Source organism: Rhinatrema bivittatum, chromosome 1 (genome assembly GCF_901001135.1).
Source record: "Rhinatrema bivittatum chromosome 1, aRhiBiv1.1, whole genome shotgun sequence".
Classification (NCBI taxonomy): Eukaryota; Metazoa; Chordata; class Amphibia; order Gymnophiona; family Rhinatrematidae; genus Rhinatrema; species Rhinatrema bivittatum.
Genome location: NC_042615.1, coordinates 166186241 through 166211950, shown reverse-complemented (window position 1 = coordinate 166211950; position 25710 = coordinate 166186241). Strand labels below are relative to the sequence as shown.

Genomic DNA, 25710 nt, shown 5'->3' with positions numbered 1-25710 from the left:
ACCCATTAATTATTTCCTGATTCCCATGCCAAAATGTTTTCATTAACTTAGTTGCATGACTCTGGAAAGCTTCCAGTTGAAAATTCACTACCAATATATTCTTTGAAAAATGAAAGCCCTAGAGCTCCATGGTACATAATGAAAATAAGTCTTCTTTCTATTATCTGAATGGTAATATTTTTACAATGATACATTGTTTGTTTAGTTTTCTAAGATCAAAATTATAAATATATATATAGCATAAAATAGGAAAGACTCCCAACAAATAAACAGGGTCATTCATCAAAACGTGATGGGCCGCATCACGACTTTAACATTTAAATGAGGGAAAGGGAAGAAGTTAGGGCGGTTTTAAAAATATTTTGATGCTGGTACCGCTGCGGTGATAATATTTTGTACATTATCGCTGGCAGTAGCACCGGAATTAACTACACCTTTCCTATTGGCGCTATGGGGCAATAATGTGCAGTGCGGCTGCAACTGTGGTGGGTAAAATTGCACCAGTGCGATGTGGCCACCAGCTCACTAGCACCCCCCGTTGTCTTTTTCACAATGTATCATTCCACTATATTTACAGTGGAATGATGAATCCTGGGAAAAATTTGCAAAGGTACTTTATAAAATTATTTTCCATTATCAGCAGCTGATTTCTAATTTCTGGCTGATGAAAAATATTTTATTAAGGTAGCACAATATCTCAGTCACATCACAGTTAAGCATTAGTGTTTAAAAATAGGGATGTACTTATTTGAAATGGATAGGTAATTTGCAACAAATAAGTCCATTTCCATTTCATTTGTGGACCCATGAAGGAATGGAGGGGGTCCCTCGAATTTGAACAAAACTTTTCATCTCATTTGTCTATGGCACCATTCAAATGTATGGCTGAGCAAATAAAAACCTGGTAACTATAGCAATCAAGTCTTGCCTGTTTGAAATCACAGCTTTCTGGGACTAAAGGCAGGACAAGTTGGCAAGGAGATCAGACAAAGTACAAATCATGGAGAACCATCTTTTTATCTAGGTTTTAGCTGCCATATGGATCAATTAACGCTGACATCCTTCCACTGAAAGGTCTGAGCATATGTAAGAAACTCTCTATTTTCTCTTTAGCAGCTGGTAGAGAAGGATCAGTTTTTGAGAAGCTCTCTCAGAGTTAAAATAAAAAGCTTATAAAAAGTTAGCTTTGGCAGTGGTAGAGGGCTATTTCTGATCTTCTCCACTGCAGTGATCTCAATCACTGTAAGAAAAAGAGAAAGGCAGTGGTACTGCTTGCTATCTCTGTTCCCTGGGGGAGGGTAGGAGTGGAGCAGAGACTGAAGCCATGCTAGCAATTTTATTTTTGTCTCTGTCTAAGTGTTGACACAACACAATGAAGTGCAGTGACATTAGCAGAGACACTGAAGTGAAGAAGAGTTTTGCCTGGCTGCCAGCTTTCTTTGTTCTAGTAACAGATTTTTTGTTTGTGGAAAAGCAGTCAGTCAGCAGTGCACACACATAAAACATATGTTTGTGATGTATGTATGCATGTGAGTGTGTGTGTGTGTGTGTGTGATAGGCATGTTTGTATACATTAGAGTGGTACAATATAAATTAAATTCCTTTGTGATATCAAAACCCTGAATAGGCACTTCAAATTCCATCATGCCACTGAGAGGATAAGGCAGAGCAGGGAATAGTAGGGGGAGTGTATTTGCTGCATAGCCAGCCCAGCCTAGTAGCAGCAGTTAGGGGTGTGCATTCATTTGCAACGTATTGGCAATCCGCAATGTATATGCCATATTCGTTGTATTCGTGGGGGTCACAAAATGTATGGTGAACCCCCACGAATACAACGTATCCTAACTAATAAACTCCCACCCTCCTGACCCCCCCAAGACTTGCCAAAAGTCCCTGGATGTCCAGCGGGGTTCCTGGAGCAATCACCTGCACTCGGGCTGTCGGCTACCAGTATTCAAAATGGCGCCGATAGCCTTTGCCTTACTATGTCAAAGGGGCTACCAGCGCCATTGGTCGACCCCTGTCACATGGTAGGAGCACAAGATGACGCCGACCGTTCATTGCTCCTACCATTTGACAGGGGACGACCAATGGCACCGGTAGCCCCTGTGACATAGTAAGGGCAAAGGCTATCAACACCATTTTGAATACCGGCAGCCAACAGCCCGAGTGCTCCAGGACCCCCGCTGGACCACAAGGGACTTTTGGCAAGTCTTGGAGGGGTCAGGAGGGTGGGGGGTTGTAGTTAATTAAATTTAAAAGGCTGGGATGGGGATTTTCTTGGGAAACAAATACATATGTAACTAATGAACGGATCGGGGTCCCCCGAGAACGGATGCAACGGATTTGGGTCCCAACGAATACGAATACCAAATGGGATGAATCCATCCCTGCTGCACATCCCTAGTGGCAGCAGTGAGAAAAAAGGCAGTCCTGCCCCTAAACTGAAAAGAGAATTTGTTTTGCCACAGAATAGCATTAGTGGAAACCAGTTCAAGGCAGAAGAAAGTAAAATTTGAAGAGCATGTGCCACCAATGCCTATTCCTCTCCCTCTTATTTTAGAGCAAAGGGAAAAGGCTGGAGAGCCATCTAAAGCTGGCATTATCAGGGCAGGGGCATGGACAATGGCAGCAGAAATACAAGAGCAAAATCAGCAGTATACTTCTCAACCTCTATGACTTTGCTTATGATGCAATGGAGACAGTATTTTCAACAACTAATTCTGAAGAAAAAATCTTGTCTGGGATTCTTAAAATCAGAAATTGAAGAACTAGTATCTGAAAAAAAATTGGGAGATTTACCCAGTAACATTTTAGCCTCCAGTAAAGTGATAGGAGAGATTAATGAAACTGATGATACTAAAATTAACTCCCAGGAAAAGAAGGCAGTACAGGTAGAAAGTGTGAGTGATGTGCCTGATTTTCCTTCTCAGGATAAATCCTGAACTTCAACTTCTGTGCCAGCATTAACCAGCAAGGATGTAGAGAAGAGATTGCGCAAGACTTCCCTGGCCTAGAGGCACTTTAAAGGGAGAGAGGACATGCATTTTGCTCAATGTATTCACTGCAGGAAGGACATCAGTCAAGGGAAGCAAGTGGGGCATCTGACAAACACTAGAATATAGCATCGCATACAGAAGCAACACTCACTATCATTAACTTCAGAGGAGGGGGAAGTAATCGCCTGTGGCCTGCTTCTGTCACTCCAACAAAAAATCAAAGCAAAGGGGTTGAAAAGGAAACATGTTTCCTCAACATGATGCCTCAGCCCTTTCCACCAATCAGGTGGCACCCCACTGTAAAGAAAATGGGGTGGTGTTATATATAATCACTGTCCCGAGGCAAGAGGCAGGCAGCATCATATGTAGTAATCAGGTTCATCAGGAAAATTATTGCCCTGGATTATCATACCCTGGAGGCAGTGGGAAATGAAGGTTTTAAGCATCTGCTACATGTGTTAACCCCTAATTATAAACTGACCTCCAGGATTATATTTAGTAGGTGGTTTATTCTCACTCTGTACAACCAGTACTATAGTCACATATAGGTGCAGCAAGCTAAGGCAGAGGAGAGAAGCGTGCATTTTACCAGTGATATCAGAACCAATGGGAATGCTATGAATGTTTAACTCTCCCTAAAGACAGACTTGTGGTATTTGGCAGAGGGAAGTGCTAGGCAGCAGCTCTAGTAGGGGCCAAGCAACAGGGTGTAGGTGGGCTATGCTGCACACACAGATGACAGCTACCTGTCATACTTCATGTGATAGCCTATCAGCAACATGAAAGAATGGCCATCATGATCGGGTAATGATGAGGCAGATGATACAAATCCCAAAGTCCTTCAAGTATGCCATGGAGGATCTGAGTTACAGAAGCATCACCCTGGGTGGGTCCATCCCTATAATAAATATTCTGGAAGAAAAGTTAGAGCGTTTCCAAAAGTAAGAGGGAAATGAAACAGAGATGTTGTGGTTTGTGGACTCCTTGCAGCAGGATGACTGAAATCTATGACGGAAAATACATACATGTTTGCCACAATGAGTGATCCACTGATGAAAAGAAGTTTTACCCTCCAATCCCAGTGTCTCACATACCTAAAGGAAATACTGGCAGGTATAGTGTATGAACAGAAATGCCAGAGGGAGAGGCACAGTGGGAATATAGCACAGTAAAGAGTGGCCACACCAGAGAGAACTGCAAGCAGGAGCAACACCATGGCAGCTACCACTTTCTCCCTAACCTCAATACATGAAAGCCACATTGCCCAAACAAAACCATCACTCCTGACAAAGGTCATAGCTAAGGCAGCTGGCAAGAGAGACCCTCGGCCCAGTCCAGCAAAAGGTACTGAAGCCAAAATATCTACAATATGCTATCTCACAGAGCCTATCTTGAAAATGTTTACATGTGCATATTAGGCACATAAGTCCACAGTCTATCTACTATCTAGACCTAGCCAAAGTGGCTCAGCATGATCGTTCCTACTCACCTACCAATGTGAACAATAAATATGTTTTCTCAATGGCAAGAGACATTGTGAGCATCATCAGTCCAGGCTGGTGCCAGACTTCATAAAAAGTTGATGTTTTTGAAAATCAATCTGCATTTTCTGGGCTTTCCAGAATATCCATGAGAGTGGCATGACAACTGAAAGCACCTTGGAGGTCTTGTTACCTTTTGGCCTAGCTGCCATACCCTTGATATATCATTTAGGGGTCTTGCTGCTACTATGTCTAGTTATTATGTCCAAGATATACCACCTTGGGAGTCTTGCTGATACACTGTCTACCTACTTTCCCTCTGATGTACATTCTTAGGGTCTTGCTGCCACTCTTCCTACCTGCCATGTACCAGATATAACACAGGGCTCTTGCTGATAGTATGCCTAGCTGCCATGTTCCAGATTTACCACCTTAGGGGTCTTGCTGCTACTCTGCCTAACTTCCATGCTCCTGATGTAACACCTTAAGGATGTTGTTGCCATTCTACCTACCTTCTATGTCTCTGATGTACCACATTAGGAATTTTGGTGTCCATGAGTTGCTTGCTATTTGGATCCCAGTCTAGGTCTTTCAACCTACGTCTTTCTTTGTTATACTGGGATGTTTTGTCCCCAAAATAAAAAATGTGGAAAAATAAAATAAAATATAAATGTTTCCTCCTACTTCACCTCTTTTCTGGTTCTTGACATTAATCTTTTACCCTACTTCTCTACAATTCCTCTTAAGTCTTCTACTTTGCTTCCTTTGTTGTTATCCTGGAACGTTTTGTTCACAAAATAAAACCAGGAAAAAAGGAAGAAAAATAAAAGTTTCTCCTCAAACCCCACCTTTTTAATTATTTTCCTTATTGCTGTCTAGGCTTGTCTAGGCCTTTGTACTATTTACAATTGATTATATTTAATGCCTTAGGGGTTTGGACACATTTGTGCTGTTAGCAATTGCTGCACTCTATGCCTAGGGTTTTTCACAGCTTTGAATTGTTTATAAATGACAACACTCTTTGTTCTGGAGGTTTTGTCACATTTGTGCTGTTTCTAATTTACCTCACTCTATGCCTTAGAGATATTTATACCTTCGTGCTCATTGCAATTGATGCACTCTATATCTTAGGGTTTTAATGCTGTTGTGCTGTTTGTGATTCCCTGCACTATGTCTTTGGCATTTTCATTTGTTAACATGTATTTTCTCTACAGTTACAACAGTTATCCAAGTAACAGATAGAACCATATCTGATTTAATGAGCCATTTCCCCTGTACAGGTCCTTGCTGTGATCTCAATTGGATAGTGAAAAATTATAGAGTTGAGAAACTGATAAGTACAGGGGTAACGGAGAACTGGAGTCAAACAGCAACTAAAAAAGGCCCTCACTTTTATGGTCTGGGAAACAGATAAGCATGGGGTAACCTATACAGCACAGCAGATACTACCATAAGTTTGCTGGGCAAACTGGATGGACCATTTGGTCCTTTTCTACGTTCATTTGTATGTTTTTTTGTTATGTTATATAAACAGGATAGAGTTGGTCCACATGGTAGCTACTAAAATGGTCAGTATTTTTCATTCTAAACTATATGGGGATATATTTAAAGATCTAAACATGTATAGCATAGAGGAAAGGTGAGATAGGGGACATATGATTGAGACATTCAAATATCTCAAAGGTTTCCATGCACAGGAGGTGAGCCTTATTCACTGTAAAGGAGGCACTAGAATGAGGGGTCATGGAATAAGGTTGAAAGGGGATAGGATTAACCTTAGGAAATATTTCTCTGCAGAGAGGTTGAGACAAAAATAGTATCTGAATTCAAGAAATCATAGGCTACATGTAGGGAACCTCTAAAGAAGTGATGAGAATTATAATGCTAAATTAATTGGATGGCTAGGCAGATTAGATGGGCCATATGGTCTTTTCCTGCTGCCATGTTTCTATGTTTCAATTCACAGTTTCACTGTACCAGCTATATGTATTTAACATGTACATGGCTCGATCTGCTTTTTTGTTAAAAGCATATGCTACTGGTAGAATCAATGAGATATCCATGCCTCCAACTGTTTCAAGAACCCCATAGTGCTGCAGGTTGACATACACCAGATGGGGCACACCCTATGTTCTTTAGTCAAAAGAAGGGCCTTGGCACAGTTGAGAAGGAAAAGAAGCCTGCCTTAACCTTCCCCAGGATGGGGATTGAGGAGGTAAAATGCTCTGAAGAGACAGCAGCTATGAAAGCCAGAGGAACATGAGTGTGCTGAAAACTGACCATCTCCTTGCCCTGGCTGCTGAGGGAAGGATCCAGTCCTGCATTTCTGCTTGTACCCTCCTGAGTTAACTTCTGGGCAAACCAGCCTTGCTGTGCCAAAGACAGGCCCCTGTGTGGCTTCCTCACACCATGTCACAAAGTCCTCTTGAAGGGATCCAAAGGAAAAGCCATTCTTGGTGCCTTATGGTGCTTCCTCTTCTGCTTCAGCTGTCATTAAGGCTCTTTTCAAAGCCCTTTCCTTATGATACTTACCAACATTTGGTCTTGCTCTGGCCATCTATAGCTTTGCATGATTGCTGTGCCACTCATGGTACTGCTTTGCCCCTCTTGGTGCTTTGGGATTTTGATACCATTCTTTCTCCTGAGTCAGCCTTTGAGGTACACCTTGAGGGTTTTCTGTCAGTCTTCTTGCTGTTTTGCCCTGCTTATACCTTTTCTCTTTTTATTCATCAACACCAATGCTGTCACCATTGCTCTAAACCAATATCCATACATAACGGTGCTTTCTCCTTTGCTCTGCTGTCTGAGGTTTTTTCCAAATCCCCTTGTGTTAGAGTACATACAGACTCTTGGTCTTGATATGGCCATCCATTGCTTTGCACACTTATTGCATCACCCCTTGGACTCTTCATGCCACTCCTGGTGCTTGGGCTTTTGATGACATTTTTCCTCACACCTCAGCTCTTGAGGTACATACACTGTGTGAGATTCTCAGCTACTCTTCTTACTACATTGCTCTGCTCCTACTGTTTATGTTGTTATTTTATTTATTTTTATTACCAACTAATGTCACTGCTGCCTCCACTGCTCTAAACCAATTTTGGTATGTTAGGTTGCTTTCACCTCTCTTTTGGCTATCTTTGGGGTTCTTTCCAAATCTCCTTCCATTACAGTATTTGCTAGGTCTTGATAATCTGTTGATTTACACAGGTCTTATTCAGTTATCTTTAATGGTTTCATGCCCTCTTAAACTTTGTCTTCAAACAACTTCCATATGGTTCTTAGAAACCATGGAAGAAACCAACTTCCATATTGGTTTCTTCCAGTATTTAGCTTTCAATAGATTATACCACAGTCAAAGGCAGAGGCAGCAAAAGTGTAGCTTCCTTCATTATTACTGCTTCTCAGGTGATGGAAGCAGTATTAAAAAAAAAAATACAACTGATTCAGAAGAAGAATCATGTCTTGAATTCCCTGAATCATTGGATATTAAACAGCAAATGATTAGAGCTTTTGATGCATCTAGTCAGTAGCATCTTAGATTGCAGTGAAGACCAACTTCAATCCTAAATAGCTAGTTTTTTCACCTAATGATGCAATGTGGAAATTACATTAGACCTCCTCCAGAGATTACCTCTAGTTTCTCCATGCCTAGGGCTTTCTACCAATTTGGTTGGTGCATTTCACCCCTCTTGGAGCCTTGGTGTGTTCTTGCCATTCTAGATGGCTGCTTTGTACCTTTCATGATGCTTTGGGGTTTTCATGGCACTTTTTTCATTGTGTTGACTACCTTGTTGAATTTTTTTGCCTCTTTTGGTCCTTTATTTCCCCTTCATGGCATTTTCAGCTCCTCATGTTACATTTAGTGCCACTTTTCCTCTTTCATACAGCTCTGGAGGGGTTTATGCCATTATTTCTGGTGACCTCTACTCCATTTTTAGAACCTTGGGATATTCTTGCCACTGATGCTGCTGGTTTGCTTTGTTGATGGTGCATTGGAGAAATCCTGCCACTGCTGGTACCATTTTGCCCCACTGAGGATCCTTGGTCTATTCATGCCACTTTTGATACCATATTGACATAGTCTTGTTCAGTTGGCATGCTTTCTCCCTTCTAATGATGTCTATCCACCAATTTCATTAGAAATGATTTGAAAATTCCAATTTGGGGCCCAAAATATGCTGCATTGTTTCTTTCATTGACTATAATGGTAAAAAAATGAACAAAAAAACATGTTTCCATTTGAAATGAACCAAATGAATGATTGTTACCTGCAAAATGAATGAATAAAAGTTTTTATTTATTTATTAGTTTTATATACTGACATTTGATCTCAACTGAGAGATCACACTGGCAACAGCAGGACTTGAACCCTGGTCTCCTGGCTCATAGTCCACTGCTCTAACCACTACGCTATTCCTCCTCCCCCAATTAAATTTTTAACTCTGCACATACCTATTTAAAAAATCTACTGCTTTTCAGATATCAAAATTAGACTGGATGGTAAAATTCTGAATCAAGAGCCTTTGGATTCTGAAATCAAAGCAAAACATCTAGCAACTGAAAGAGAAATTTTATTTATTTATTTACCTATGATATCTTATTAATTGCCTCCCTTAAATGATATTGTCCCTGAATAAGCACTCTAAGTTTAAAATAGTTATTATTGTAGCATGGAAACATGGAATTGATACTGTGATTCAGTAGGTGAATTTTAAAAGCCTTCGGCAAGCCCAAACTGGGAGATATGTGAATATCTTGGGTTGGCATATGCCAAGTGGATTTTATAAGCCGCCCAAGTATGTGTGTATCTTCTGCTACACGCACAAAAAAACATTTTGTAAAAAAAGGGGTGGGGCTTGGGCATGGTCTGAGCAGAGCATGAATGATCTGTAATTTCTAAATGAAAACAGTGCGTAAAGACTTATGCACATAAGCACATGCTGGGGTCCCCTGCCATGTGACATTACTTCTGTATGGATGGTGTTTAAGTCCTAAAACAAAAAAAAGTAAAGAGGTGAGTGGGGTTTTAAGGGTTGGGGTTAACAGGGTAAAAGGGAGGTTATTTAACTAGGGGGCTTAGGAAGTCCTATCCTTTAACTGGGTGAACTGGGAACAAACTGGGAAAATGGCCAATTGCATCAGCATGCATCCCTCATAAAATTCCCCCACTTATGCACTAGAGGTGGCATTTGCACATCCATTATAAACTTGTGCGCACATGTACATGTGTTCAGCCTATTTTATAACATGTGCACATATACGCGTGTATGTTATAAAATGGCCGCATCCTATTTATGCGAGCCAGTATATGCCTCTCTCCAGACCCAGACCTCTGCATTGCCTGACTATTCTGTTGCCTCTCTCCAGACCCAGACCTCTGCATTGCCTGACTTTTCTGTTGCCTCTCTCCAGACCCAGACCTCTGCATCGCCTGATTACTCCATTGCCTCTCTCCAAGCCCAGACCTCTGCTTTGCCTGACTACATTTGACTATCTCCATGATCAGACTTCATCCTTGCTTGCCACTACTTCCAGATTTCCGCCAGCCTTGACTCAAGCTTGCTCTATGATGCCTCTTCAGCCTACGTACTGGACTTGGCCTATTCAGGCTTCGGCCTGCTCTTGCTCAGGTGCCCCCTGTCTGACTTTGTTCCTTTGGCATCCACATCTCTGGTACACTACCTCATCCAGTACTAGACTGTATCATTTCTCTACTGCTGTATCTGGGCTAACCTTGACCTCTCCATTGACAATGACATACGGAGGCCCACCTAAGTCCAGCCGGCCCCGGCACCCAAAGGCTCAACCTTTGGGTGCGAGGGCTGGTATTGGGAACGAGGGCTGGTATTGGTGAAGTGCCAGCAGCCCTCCGTCTATCAGCTTACTTCGCCTGCTGACTGTGGGGACCAGTAGGTCCCTACCTACGGGTTGCGTCAACCCCACCTCAGCCCAAGGGTCCACCTCCGGTGCAACAAGAACATATCTCTCTGAAGGTATGAAGAAAAGTTTAATAAAAAGCAAATAAATAATTATTTGAGTTACTAACCTTAAGTATAACACAACAATCAGGTTCCTTCTTTTCCACATACACTTCGATTAATAAATCTCCAGCCCGGGAAATCTAAAAATGAAAACGTGTAAAAAAATATATGAGATAACAACATTTGTTAAATGTGTTTTCAGTGAATTAAAATTACTTCTTGCAATATAAATAACCAGGATTAAGTCAAGTTTTTATTCTAAAAGTTTAAACTTGGAATGCACAAGCAAAAAAAGCCATAATTCTGCAATTAAAAAGATTTGTATAGTAGAAATGTGCATAGCAAAATATGTTTCATTTTTCATTTTTTAGTTTATTTCCTATATTTTTTAAGCACAGATTTTGGGTTTAATGCTCATTAATTCAAACAGCATGCACTAAATTAAATTAGAGCATACTACCTCAAATAGTGCATACTAACTCAAAATAATGTGCACTATTTGATTTAGTATGTGTTCTATGATTTATTTGTGCTATATGAGTTAGTGCACACTAATTTGATCTAATGTATAGGTAGTATACAGTATTTAAAATTAGTATATTATATTTCTGTTAATGCACACTATTTTGAATTAATGTGCATTGAAAACAACAAAGGGAAATTTGGGGTTTCTATGTCATTTTGATTAAAAAACATGAAACAATATAGATAATGTAACTTGACAGTGTCTATGTCATTTCAAATGAAAGCACATTCCTATTATATAGCAATGATCTTACCTAAAATACATTTTATGAATAATAGGGTATGTTTTCTACAAAGAATCATGACAACTTTTAAGAAATATATATTTCAAAGTAAACAAATACTTTCCAGTCATTATGACATTTGATTTATTACCATTGAAATTATTTGTTACATTATAAGATCTCATCCAATAAGGATTTTTAGCACAGGTACAAATTAGAGAGAAACTCACTGAACACAGTAGCCTACTAAATACTGTGCATTTCCCTAAGGCACAAAAATGATTGATGCCACTGCCTGCTGAATTATGAATTTAAATGGGCTACATTAAAACACAGCTTTATTAAAGCAAAATGTAATTTTAATCATCAAATGGTTCTTTTAACCCTTAACATACAGTATATAATTAAAAACTGTAAGGTGGCAGTAGGTGGCAATTTCTTTCTGATGCTCATAGCACAGAATATTTGAATAGTAATTTCTCAGAAGAACTGTCATATTTATCACTGACAGTAAAATTCCTTACTACACCTACAATGCAATTGAAGATAATATACAATATAAGGTCAAATCGCAGTTATTTCAACCATATATAAGAATTATCTAACAAAACCAAACACAATTACTGTAATAATGAATCTGTGCTCCAAAACTGCAACCAGCAAAGCAATCTGTAATATTTAGGACAAGAATAGTTATGGCTAAGTAGTTCACTCTAATTGATAGGCTACCTTACCAGTAATCTAGTGATGCATATGAAGATTTCGGTATGTGTTTTATAAACACAGTAATAACATTCATTAATAAAAGATTTTAAATATCATTTGTACAAAATAAATGATCAACAGAGTTCATCAAATACTTATAAAGGGGGTAATAGTAATAGATCTTGAATAAGTTAGCCAACCAATACACAGATAAGTTGCACCTATTATCCAAGCAGATTTACAATTAAGTCCACTTTGAAAATTTACAAACCCACCAGCATAAGTTACAGCTGATAAAATATCTTATCCATGAAAATGACTTTTAAATGCCTAAGAGCACATGCAAAGACACATTTCAAAAGAGATGCACATGCATAAATTAGCAGATGGTGCACAAATAGAGGTGAATTTTAAAAGCCTGATATTAATTAAGGGGTGCACAAAGAAACGGGCTTGTGCGTGTCGAACAGATTTTAAAAGCTATCAAGATATAAGAATATCTCCCACAGCACACACATCTCAAAAGTTTTCAAAAGGGGGTGGGTGTGGGAGTGATCTGGGCAGGGCATTAGCATTTCAGGGCATGAACTTAAGATGTACGTGTAATACTGATGTGACCTGAAGTGCGCTGAGACCCCTGCTGTTTATGTCTGTTATGGATGCTATGTAAGTTAAAATTTAAAGAAAATTAGGAATATCTGTGGGGTTTTAAGGGTTGGGCCAAACTGGGGGACAGTGAAGGCAACCAAACCAAGGTGGGTTGGAGGACCTCTCTCTTAACTGGGCAAATTGGGGATGAACTGTTAAAACTGAGAATAGCATCAGAGAGCACCCGTTTTGAAATCCCCGATTTACTCGGTGGAAGCGGGATTAGAGGACGCATGCACATGACCAGTTAAAGTTTGGCGCACATGTGTGCGAGGCCAGACTACTTTAGAACATGGATGCATATGCGCATGTATGTTATAAAATGGTTGCGTACCTGGGTGTGGGCCGTCTTATGCGTGCAAATGTGTGCATGCAAGCCAGTTTCAAAGTTATCATAGTGCGTATTTGTGCAGGTGCTATTTTATAAACCTTGCACATTAATGTGCAAGTATTGGTGAGTGAATAAATTTGCTCATGTAATAAAAGGGCGGGTTAGGGATGGGTCAGGGGTGTTCTGGGGTAGGACCAACATATACGTACATAAATTGCAATTTTATAATCTGAGAACACAGCGCATATGGCTATTAACTGCTAGGGGTGTGCATTCGTTTAGAACAAATTAGGTAATTTCAAAGAAATTGCCTAATTCGTCCTGGTTTGGGAGATCTGAATCCTGAAACGGATTTTCCCAGAAATTTGCGAAAAATTTGTTTTTCAGGTTAGCACAGGGGGGAGGGGCACATTTTAAAAAAAACCCCAAACCCAACCCAACCCTTCAAATTTACTTAATTACAACCCCCCCACACACACACACCATCCTGATCCCCCTCCCAAGACTTAACTGAAAGCCCTGGTGGTACAGTGTGGGTCCCGGGACGATCTTCCACTCTCAGGCCATCAGGCCTGCCAGGAATCAAAATGGCGCTGGTGGCCCTTTGCCCTTACCATGTGACAGGGGCTACCAGTACCATTGGTCGGACCCTATCACATGGTAGGAGCAATGGATGGCTGGTGCCATCTTTGAAAATGGAGTGGGCCATCCATTGCTCTTTCCATGTGACAGGGGCCGACCAATGGCACCGGTAGCCCCTGTCACATAGTATTTTATTTATTTATTTTAAAGTTTTTATATACCGCACTAGGGGTAGTAGTCTATTCATCTTAGCAGTTTACATATTAAAACATACATAGTATCAATAAACATAATATCAGAAAATATACAATAAAATATAGTACATTACAGTTACTTTACAACTGGTTTTCAGTGTCTCAAGCATTGTAAGAAGCAGAGGTGGGATATTCATTCAGATATATTGTAAGCACAAGTAAATAAGTATGTTTTTAATGCTTTTTTGAAGTCATTTTGGTTTTCTGTTAAACGAATATACTCAGGGATTGAGTTCCATAAGGTAGGACCTGCAATCGAAAACGCTCGTTTTCTGGTTAATGTTAGACCTGCAGATTTTATAGTGGGAATTTCCAGCATACATTTATTCATGGATCTAAGTTGTCTGTTTGGTTTATATAATCTTACAAGTGAACATAGCCAGATTGAGTTGGGGTTGTATAATAAGTTATGAATCGTAGTCAAAATTTTGTAGGAAATGCGGTATGGAATTGGAAGCCAATGTAAGTGATATAATAGTGGTGTGATGTGGTCCCTACGTGAAGCATTGCATAGTATTCTGGCTATTGCATTCTGGACAAGTTGTAAAGGTTGCAATGATGATTGAGGCAGACCGATAGTAAGGGCAAAGCGCCACCGGCGCCATTTTGATTAGTGGCAGCTGACAGCCCAAGAGGGAGAGATCGTTCCCTTGACCCCGCTGGACTACCAGGGCTTTTAATAAGTCTTTGGGGGGAATCAGGATGTGAGGGGGTTGTAATTACGTAAATTTGAAGGGTTGGGGTGGAGGTTTTCTTCGGGTCGTTTCTGAAAACGAAACGAAAAAAGTTTTCAGGTTTGGGGAGTGGACCGAAATGGTCCACCCCAAACCCAAAAATGAAAATGAACCGAAAAAAAAAAATTGTGCACATCCCTATAAACTGCGCAGATATACTTTTGCTGTTTATCAGGTGTAAGTCAGAATAAACTCTTTATGGCCAAATACTCACTGGGTGAAGGGTCAAGGTAAACTGGGAGAAGTACAGCTTAATAACTAGACTGATTTTGATGATCTAGAGATAGACAGGACAAACTGGTGGACTAATTGTTAAAACTGGTAATTTCCTTCAGGCGTACATGTTGTAAAATGTGCTGATGTATGCCTATAAAGCCGACAAAGTGGTAAAGAAAATACACAAACAACATTTGAACGTTCAAATGTTTAAAATTAGGAGCACACATAACATGAATAGGCATATTTTATTTAATGTGCATGCAATTCCGTGGATGATATAAAATTCATGCATATGTGTGCGTGCACCCACATACATGCAAATATGGGCATGCATGCGCTTGTTCTAAAGTTACGGTCTAAGGGTACATCAATGAAAATTATTTGTGCAGCTGCTAGGCAGGGAGAGTTCATTATCAATCTCTGTCTCCACTTTCACATGCATATGTTTACCTTCTGCCATGTAGGTGCAAAGTTCATGGGTATGCATGTACCTGGGTTGTTCATTCCAGTTGCATTATCAAAGGGAAACTGTGCAAAGAAATTCCCTTTGAAAATGAGCTTGTAGTCCTGCAGGTATACAGTAACATGGGACTGCAAGCTTCATGGGAAGTAAGGAAATTGCTTTCTTTAAGTATTACATATATAACCCCTTAGGTGCATGCCTGTGAGCACTGTAGAGGCTTGAGAAATTTGGTGCAGTCCTGGTTCTTCCATATAGGGTGAAAATACCTTGCTTTTAGGTCCAAAGAGATCTGATTCACAGCCACTCAATTTCAAAGGCACGAGGTCGGGTGTGCAGACGCTGACAATAACTTGGTGCTGCATCCCAGAGTGAAGGGGAATGGGAGCCACACACTCACCATGGTTCCAGGTTGCCTGGGGCAGCACACAGTGGTGATGCATTGTGTGTCCGATGTCATCACTGTGGAAATGGCACCTGTGGAGAAGTCAATGGAGGCAACGCTTTGGTGGGCGTACCCCGTAGTGGGGGGCCAAGAATAGAGGCTGTGGTACAGGGCAAGCCTCAGGAGGGGGCCAGGTCTTCAGGAAGGGCTGGAAGAAATGTCCAGCAAAGCTGAAGGCAGGCCAAGGGATGCAACCAAGCTTCCCATTGGGCATTTCAAAGTCCAGAGGCTGGATAGGGGCTGAGCTTGGCAGCGTGGGGAAGGTAACGGAGAGATGCTGCCTGAGAACCCCACTTTTGCTCCCGGCTCTCCACACTGCTGCTGCTTCCACAATTCAATGAGTGCATTTCTCTCCTGATATGTGGCTGTCCTGATACATTAAAGAATAAATAAATAAACAAACAAATAAATAAATAAATAACATTATGAATACTTGATTGGGCTGTAATTTGGATATTGTTAAAAAAAAAAAAAGAGGAAGGCAGAAGTGTGCCATCCTTTCCTCAAAAAAAAGGGAAGTTTTCTTATTTTAACTCAGCGCTATAGATAGCTACCTAGCAGAGATGGTAGCCCTAGTTGTAATCGCTGTCATGTCTACTAGAACAGGGGTCAGGAGACAAGACATTCATGCCTTGTGGGTCCACCGCTCATTTTATCCGGGGGGGGGGGGGGGGAGTCACTAGTGAAGCTCCACCCACTGAGGAGTCAGGGAATGTGCTGCTCATTGCTTCCTCTCGCAGTAAAGATGGGCAGTGCAGGTCTATGGGCTGCAGAGGAGGATTCAGGGATGGGTCCTATGCCCCTGTCTCAGGCATACCTAGATAGGAGGCACATAATGGGGCAAGTGGCACAGTGGCAAGAATGGGACCAGGGCCAAGCCATGGATGGTAATCGTGACCCTCAGCTTTAGCAGCAGGTATCCAGGCAATTGCATGGATGCCGTCTCCAAGTGAGCAAGCCTTGCTCCACTCTAGTAGTCTCGCATCATCAGGGATTGGATGGTACCTGGCTAGAGAAACCCAGCCATGCAATTACTCAGTTCTCTGGACCCAACATCCTCTGCTCAGGCTTCAGTTTGGAGACTGCCTGAGGCTGTGCCTTTGGGATGGCTAGTGTTGGCCTCCCTTTTTCTACCCAAACCTTTCATCACAGAGTTGGCAGCCTTGATCATCCCAGCACCTGGGTCTTGGTCTTCTACACTGGACCTCTGGTCTAAACCTCAGTGTGGGAGGCCCCATAACTTCCATCCTACAGGTTCCTCTAGGCCTTGTTGCCCCAGGTCCATGAAAGGAGTTGCACCCTGACCCAGCTTTGGTCCTGTCATCTGGAGCAGGTGCAGGCCCAGGAACATCCTCGACCTCAGATTCTGTTCTGAGGTCTCCCGCTGACTTGTCAGCAGTGGAGTGTGAGTCTCCCATTGCAATTGCATCAGGCACTGGGGTTAGGTCCAAGGGTTGGGGCACAAACACAAGTGCGGAGGCAGGGGGGCACTCTCACTGCTCCAGGTCTTCCAGCAGATGGAGCTCCTCATCAGTTTCTTCCTCAATTTCTTGGGGGTCTTCTGCAGTTGAGAGCTCGGGGAGCACTGCCACTGCAAATGTGGGCCCTTCCTGTATGACTATGACCAGGCAACTGTGGAAGGGTGCTCTTTGATTCCTGCAGCGCTGGATCAGACGCCATCAGTATGTAGATATATTTAATTTGCTGGAAAGGTGTACAAAGCAGGATGACTCACAAAAAGGGTTCAGGTCACATAAGCTGCCGGCTAGTCCCAAAAGGATTGTGAGGAACATCAACAATTGGGTTCCTTCATCTACCTGGCATCAATAATGGGCAGGTTGATACCTCTCAGTACCTAGAGATGTGGTCTTATTTGGACTTGATCGTCAGTGCCATTCGGCATATGAGAGATTTGCATGGCTCAACCACAGCAAGTGCTTAAGAGAAGGATGGCAGACACTCTGAGCATTTCCTGGGGCTCCCATGACAATGAGTAATGGCTCACCCACATGACAATTAGGAACTCAGCTGCACCTGGTGCGTGCATGTTATCAAATTCTGGGTGGAGCAGACTGGGAGGGAACTTCCCTACCCCCTACCCTAACCTCCCTTCCCCTTCCCCTCTCCTACCCGCCTTCTATCCCTACCCTAGGTCCCCCTATTTTTTTTAAATTACCTTTTGCTCCTCTAAAGGATCAGTAACAAAGTTGCATGTGCTGGTACCCTGCCAGTGTGAGATCCCCGGCACAACGGCAAATGTCTGCTGTACCGGGCGTCTCCAGCCCCGCCCCACCCCGCCCCGCTCCCCAGACTGCCCCTTTGCCAAGGCCCGGCTCTTGTGCGCATAACAAGGGTTACGCACTCGGCGCGCAGAAGGCCCGGGCACAAGCATAACCCCTGTTTTTTACACAGGCGGGCCATTAAAAATCGGGTCGTAGGGTCAGGGGTGATCAGGACACGCCTCCTCTGAGGATTGTGGGCAATTTAACAAAGGGGGATTTTCAGCTTTGGACTGCCAATTCAAACACCACCTGTGCTGCCAACCACCCTGCCACCAAATGCCCCAGGAAAGGCCCCAGTGGAAATGGGAAATAATGCCTTTGGGAAAGCCTCAACCCCAGACAAATGGTCCCAGCTGGAGAGTAGCTTGAAACATTACCCTGCCCAGGATGCCACCTCCACCTTGCTGGAAAGCATTAGGGAATGGGATGCCTTCAAGATCCCTTACGAGGGCCTATTAGCTATAGCCTGTTGCAAGAACATGCATGCCTTCTGCTACTCAAAGAAAAGAAAGTTAACCACTGTACTGAGGTTGGGGAGGATAGCAGGTCCTTTCTCATATCCCCCCTTTACTAAGATGATTGTGTCACTCTAGCTGTGGTGCCCAAAATAGAATTAGGCCATTGATTTGATTTATTTTTGTCTTTTATTCTTTTATATCTATATTGTATTGTATTGTTTTCTCTATTATAATGTGCTTACAAACTATGCAAACCATTGTGATGTTTCTTGAACGATGGTATATAAATTAATTAAATAAATAAATAATACATAAATGCACAACTTTTCTTATACTCACAGGGGCGGATTTTAAAAGGCGCGCGAATAGCCTACTTTTGTTTGCGCTCCAGGCGCAAACAAAAGTACGCTGGATTTTAGTAGATACGCGCGGAGCCGCGCGTATCTGCTAAAATCCTGGATCGGCGCGCGCAAGGCTATGGATTTTGTATAGCTGGTGCGCGCCGAGCCGCGCAGCCTACCCCCGTTCCCTCCAAGGCCGCTCCGAAATCGGAGCGGCCTCGGAGGGAACTTTCCTTTGCCCTCCCCTCACTTTCCCCTCCCTTCCCCTACCTAACCCACCCGCCTGGCCCTGTCTAAACCCCCCCCTTACCTTTGTCGGGGGATTTACGCCTCCCTCCGGGAGGCATAAATCCCCGCGCGCCAGCAGGCCTCCTGCGCGCCGGGCCGCGACCTGGGGGCGGGTACGGAGGGTGCGGCCACGCCCCCGGACCATAGCCACGCCCCCGTACCCGCCCCCCAAACGCTGCCGACACGCCCCCGAAATGCCACGACGACCGGGCCCGCCCCCGACACGCCCCCTCGGAGAACCCCGGGACTTACACGAGTCCCGGGGCTCTGCGTGCGCCGGGAGGCCTATGTAAAATAGGCTTCCCGGCGCGCAGGGCCCTGCTCGCGTAAATCCGCCCGGTTTTGTGCGGATTTACGCGAGCAGGGCTCTGAAAATCCGCCCCATAGAGTGAGGGGGGAAGGCCCTCATGGTAAAGGCTGACATAGAGTCAGCCTTCTGGCCCCTCTCCATGTACCCAGACAGCTTCCCATTGCTGAGCTTCTTCTTTGATAGTGCATATTATCTCAATACGTGCATGCCGATGGGGTGCTCTATTTCCTGTGCTTACTTCAAAGCTTTCAGAACCTTCCTGCACTTTGCTTGTGGGTGATGGAATGACCAGGAATGCCCATGAGGATGCCTCTCAGAAGGACAGAGCTTTGCTGGCTAGTGGCGGGCCCATAGTCCAGAGATGATACACTTCCTAACCCATGTTCAACTAGGTTGATTAATCTTTGTTATGCCTCAGGTACTTAGGTCTTTTTTCCATTGCTGTTTACGTCCAATAAATCTGCGGCCATTATTACACCATTTATGTGGTCATGCGGGATTGCAGTATACTGGAAGGTTGCGAGTGCATATGTGCTGCCTCCATATACCCACCATTATGATGGGCTATTCATGGCTACCCAAGTTAAATACTGCCCACAAAAAGATTTATTGTATTGTTCTGATCAATAAAGAAAATGTACTGAAGAAAACATGTAAAATGATAAGAAATAACAAAAATCATCTTTTAGAATTTGTTCCTCAAAAATACACAATAGAGATCAGCAGTGCAAATTCCAGGTGTCCCTTCGGCCTCCCTTGCCTGTAAGAATTTTCCCAAGAATTAATGTGGTCCCCTTTGTTACTATTACAGATTCTCCCTTGTACCTGTAGGTGTTGCAGCTCCTCAGGCTTGACTTCACTTTTTTCTCCTGAAGATGGGAGCTTCCAAAGACTGCATCACAGAGTTCTCCGTCACATAAATAGATACAGCTTTACAGCTGTGGATTTCTAGTACAATACTAAAGATCCCGAATCACAAAGATTTTTCAGAGGGTTGCAATTTCTTCCCTTTGTGAAAAAAAAAAAGGAAAACCTTTCCTATTCTTCAAAACAGTGGAAAGCATAAGAATAGGCTCACTGTGCCTGTGTAGAAAGACAAGTGGCCTTGTCACTGAAAATAACAAAATTGTAGTACACCTCCAAGCAGAAGATCAGCACTAAGCTACCCTTCTGAAAAACTCCTGCAACCTTCCAGAAGAAAAGCTTCTAAGAAGGCAGATCCAAGACTACTCCTCATAAAGATTGCTCCTTCTCCTGTAAGAGCTCCTTAATTATAAACTTCAACAAAATCTCCTACTGTATGGATGGATTATGGCAATGACCTTTACATACCCAGTGCATATATTATGCATGCTGAGGTCAAAATTCAAAAGGTTCGTCCAGTAAATTTTTGAGTTTCCCAAACAAATCCTGAGATTCAAATATTTCCTCCTGCAATATGAATACATTTTGCCTAGGTTAACTTATCACCCATGCAATTTAGCAGGATAAAAATGGTGGCGATAGAAGCATTCCAGGAGTGTGACTAAAGTTCATCTGGTGAGCACTGATATTCAGTGCCACCTGATTAAAGTTATTTCGGTAAGCCTGGTCAGAAGAATACCTGTCCTAAAGTTACTCATAGAGCATTACCTTACTGCTATTTTGTAACATTTTTAAAGTGCTAACTAGGCATAAACTGTGTTGTATAGATAGATGTGAAACACAGTGCCTCCTTCACAGAGCTTACAATCTAGTCAAGACAAAGATGCATGACAATGAAGAGACTATGGGAAGTGCATGTATTGTAAAGAAGTGGTTAGGCTTTAAACGTACCCTCAAAAAGGTGAGATTTTAGATTGAACTTCAATATCGACTGAGAGGGAACAGGAGACACTGATTTCTATTCCATACACATGGCGCAGGAAGGTGGAAAGCCCAGAATCAGGAGCTAGTGGTGAAGGAGAAAGATACAGGCAAGAGCAACTTGCCTGATAAGTGGCATTTATGAGATAGGGAGAGAAAATAGAAGGTAGGTAAGAAAGGGTAACAGACTGAACGCTTTTGTAGGTGAGTACAAGAAGCTTGAACAGGCTGGAGTAGTTGGAGACCCAAGTATATGTTATCCAGATAGATACAGTGGAATACTTATCTGAGTATACTTTGCTGAATATCTGGGTAATGTTACCAGGCATCTTTTCTGCTCACCAGCCAGCTGAATACCTACCTCACCATGACTAATGTTAAGGACCTGAAGTCCTTCATAATTAAAACAGGAGGAAAAATGAGAAGTATCATTATGTTTAATATTTTAAAGTAAATCAAGAGGAAGATTTTTAATAGTTTTAAGGTGGACTCATTTTTAATGGCTGGTGCTGTTTTTCCAGGCCCAGAAGTACTTTGTACCACTGGTCTAATCTTGGGAATCATGCGGAATATGGGTACTTGTGAACCTATGTCTTTTACAGGTGCAATGTATGCAGGATAAAATACTCCAGGGGATTTCAAAATGAAATCAAGGCACATGCGCCACTCTTTCTACTCCAATCATGTCCCCTTTTCTCGGCAGGTTAAAGTATGCGAGCTGCTAAATACCCCACATGCACCTTTATCCAGACATCCACAATCATGTGGGAAGGAGGAACAATTTTTCCACTGGCATTTTTTGTAGGTAAATATAAGTCCATCCATATAAAAAGTTTTGAAAATTGCCCTCACAATGCTTATCCCTGTAGTTGTACTTGAACTTTCATTTGATGGAGACTTTTTAAACAGGTCAAATTTTATGTTCGAGTCAGATGGGATCTATAGACCTTTATCCTAAAATGTTGAGTTTTTCTCCTCTTCTACTCTCACTTCAATTACAACCACCAGGACATTCATTCAGCAAATCCATCAATCAAGGGGCACAGGGTAAAAACTCCTTTGAGATTATTCAAGTACGTCTTTGGGTCATCTGGCTGGTGTCATTATTAGCAATGTCTACTTTGCTCCTATACTGGGACCAGGGAATTCTGCCTGCACAGCACTCATAGCAGCAGCACAGCAAGATTATTAGTTAACTACTTCTGCCAACCTCAGGAGTTAGAACCCAATTAAGAAATAAATACCTCTCTCCGTATGGACCCATAAGGTTGCTGTCAGAAAATTGCCAAGTATAAAAATAGAAATCTTTATCTTCTGTTTTAGATACAGCATTTTTTAATTATTCACTGATGTTTCATTTGGCAAAATATCTTACATTAAAATAAATATTTAAGAGCAATTAAATGGGGACTGGAGAGAAGCCACCTAAGATGCTATCTGTCTCAGCTCCCATGGCATATTTTATTGCAGGTGATGGTATCACTTTTCATAGCAGTGGAGGAAAAAATGTTTTCAGATCAGACTTAAGAAAGAATATTGGACACAGCAAATGTTTTCATTAAAGAAACTGATTAAAAAGATTGGATTGAAATCTTAGAAAGTAAACAATTTGCAACTGAAAAATGAAAGTCTGCAAAGCCAGGCCTCAGCATGCGCCTAGGCATGTATTTGCATGTATTTGCATGTATTTGCATGTATTTGCTCCAGCCCCTGAACATCCATGTCCCACCTAAACTACGTAACATTTTGAATTGGAGTGAGATGTGCATGCATGTAGGCGGCTTTTAAAACCGCTGGGCATGCGCATGTCCTACATATGCACATATCTCTCGATTTTGACATGCACCGGGCTTTTAAAATTCACCTTTTTGAGGATAAGTTTCAAAACTATTTGCGGTAGAGCATTTATATGTGTAAGTGGACATATAGGGGCAGATTTTTAATCCTACGCACGAGGGGTACATTTGTGCGCACTACCCGGCGTGCACAAATGTACACCCGATGTTATAAAATCCAGGATCAGCGCGTGCAAGGGGGTGCACACTTGTGCACCGAGCCCCAGGGGAGCCCTGATGGCTTTCCCTGTTCCCTCCAAGGCTGTTCCGAAATCGGAGCAGCCTTGGAGGGAACTTTTCTTTCAATCCCCCCCACCTTCCCCTCCCTTCCCCTATCTAACCCACCCCCCAGCCCTGCCTAAATCCCCCCCACCTTATTTTATTTTTTTATGCCTGCCTCTTGCAGGCGTATCTTGTGCGCACCGGCCAGCTGCCGGCCCGCCAACCTCTGACACAGCCGCTGTGCCAGAGGTCTTGGTCCCACCCCGGACCGCCCCCGGGTCGCACCACTCCCATGGCCCCACCCCCGGACCACCCCTTTTTCAAAGTCCCGGGACATACGCGCGCGCCGCCAAGCCTATGCAAAATAGGTTTGGCGCGCGCAGGGGCAGGTTTTCGGGGTTACACGTGTAAGTTACACACGTAACCCTTTGAAAATCAACCCCATAGAGATTTACTCTACAATTTTTCAAACTGTGGTGGGAGCTGTACAGTTTTATAAAATCCCATGTGGTTCTGCTCTGAAAGTACTTGTGGATGTCTCAGTATGTATGAAGATTTCCAATGTGAGGAAAACACATGCTTTCTCTATTTTATAAACATATGCACATATGTTTTACACGCAAAACAAAATATAACATGCAGGCATAAACCCCTGATTGATACACACGAGTACTAAAAATCACCAGTTAGCCGATACCTCAGCTAGTTCCCCTACTCTATTTCCAGTTGTCCTAGAGCCCATAGTTCTTAACTCCACCCCCTCCCAGTTCACTCAGAACTTCCACCCACAAATATCACCAAACAAACAAGTCCAGTTTCACTTGCCCAAATCAAATAGCAGGAGTAAAAGTGTGCAAGTAAGCTGGCTAATATATTCATGTAAATCTCTTATAAAATAGCATATTTCGCACATACCTCTAGACCCCGGCCTGGAATACCCCTAAACCACCCCTTTTGTGCACTGGTAAATACGCACATGAAAATGAAAATATACTTTTAATGTTTATCAAAGTGCACATACAGGAATACAGGCTACTAACGTGTGGATATGCTAATTTTCCACACGTAACCCCTTTGAAAATTAACTCTTTAGAGTACAACTAAATATAAACATCATTATCCAATCTAACAATTACACAACTTTGCAAATATACAGGGGGGCAGTAATCAAATGGCCTGGGGAGGTTGCTGATCCATGGCAGAATTTTTTACTTAGCACCCTTGACAAGCTCATTTTCAATACAGACCAATGCACAAATCATAGGTGCAAAGTCCCTGCAAACTTTGCACCTGCCTGAAATATCTGCATAACATTCTCTTCATTGACCAAACCCTTATCCCAAAGTAATGTGGGCATTAGTGTGCATGCTGTGAAATGGTGTGCATATTTTTACATTTTCTGTGGATAATGTGAAAATGTTGGACTACAGCCCTTATATGGGGCAATTTTCAAACTGCTTGCAATGCTGCAAAGTCTACAGGCACCTTTGACTGGTAGTGTTTGCACTAATTTTGAGAGTGAAAGCTGGCAGGTACAATACTTTCATTTAAATATTGCTGTAGGTAAAAAGTACCTGCAAGACCTATGCACTTTGCTCTCCAATGGGGAAAAAAAATGCCTAGATTTGAAAATGCAGTTTATGCAATATCATTTTTCTCCCCTGATCTAAATATCCCTGAGGAATGTCTCCCACTTGTGTGGCTAAAAATGCACACATTGAGGAACTCTGTGCATACTTTTAGCCAGGTTAGCATGGGCAAGTTTCAGTCAGCCTTTTTAGCCAGGAAAATCATTACTTACTCTAATATACAACTTTTGAATATTTCCCTCTCCATGCATAAGATGCAAACTAGGACAAATGTGCGGGAAATACCCAGATCTAATATGACGCATAAGCTACTATATTTAAAATACAAACAATATAAACAAAAGTGGGGGGTGTTGTATTCCCCTTTATGTAAACCAGGACTTAAGTATGCTAAGCATCCAGGTATGTAATACTTCCTGTAAAGTGTATTTAAAATGGTCAGACTTGGAAATTACCCACTAACCTTTTTTTTTTTATTTCTTGCTTTATTTCATAAAACAGTGGACATAAGGTTTGCAGAAATAGAAGAAAAATTACTCATTCTTTGGTTTCTGACCTACTGAACTAAAGAAATAGAGCGTTCACTGGAATAGAACACAAGGTTGAAGGTGATATTTTATATACCTGACTTTGTAGAATGAATTGGGCAATGCTCAATGTACTTTATCCTATTTTTGTCTATTTCTCATAAGCCCAAAGAAATTCTTGTGACTTCCTTTCTCAATTCAGACCTTTCTTGATTACGATATGTGCATTATTGACTTTCTTTTCTGTTTATAGCCTACCAAGCATCAGTTCTTTTTCCAGAAAGCAAGTAAAATGTGAATCATGACATACAAGAGATGAAAGAAGCCCAAGAACAAGTATGAAAGGGGCCCTGGGATGGATAGGGACAGGATAGCATGACCAAGCACCTGGTTAGGCTCCCCATCTGACTTCTGATACCTTT

At 42.2% G+C, this 25710-nt stretch overlaps 1 protein-coding gene across 5 annotated transcripts in view; it reads right to left on the bottom strand.

The window, feature by feature from the left end:
- Positions 1-25710, bottom strand: part of ARAP2 (ArfGAP with RhoGAP domain, ankyrin repeat and PH domain 2) — a 619943-nt gene that overhangs the window by 88273 nt on the left and 505960 nt on the right. For all 5 annotated transcript variants that reach the window (XM_029589653.1, XM_029589667.1, XM_029589686.1 and 2 more), the window contains exon 25: positions 10530-10604. In XM_029589653.1, coding sequence (XP_029445513.1) covers positions 10530-10604 — 75 coding nt within the window. The remainder of the gene's footprint in view (positions 1-10529; positions 10605-25710) is intronic.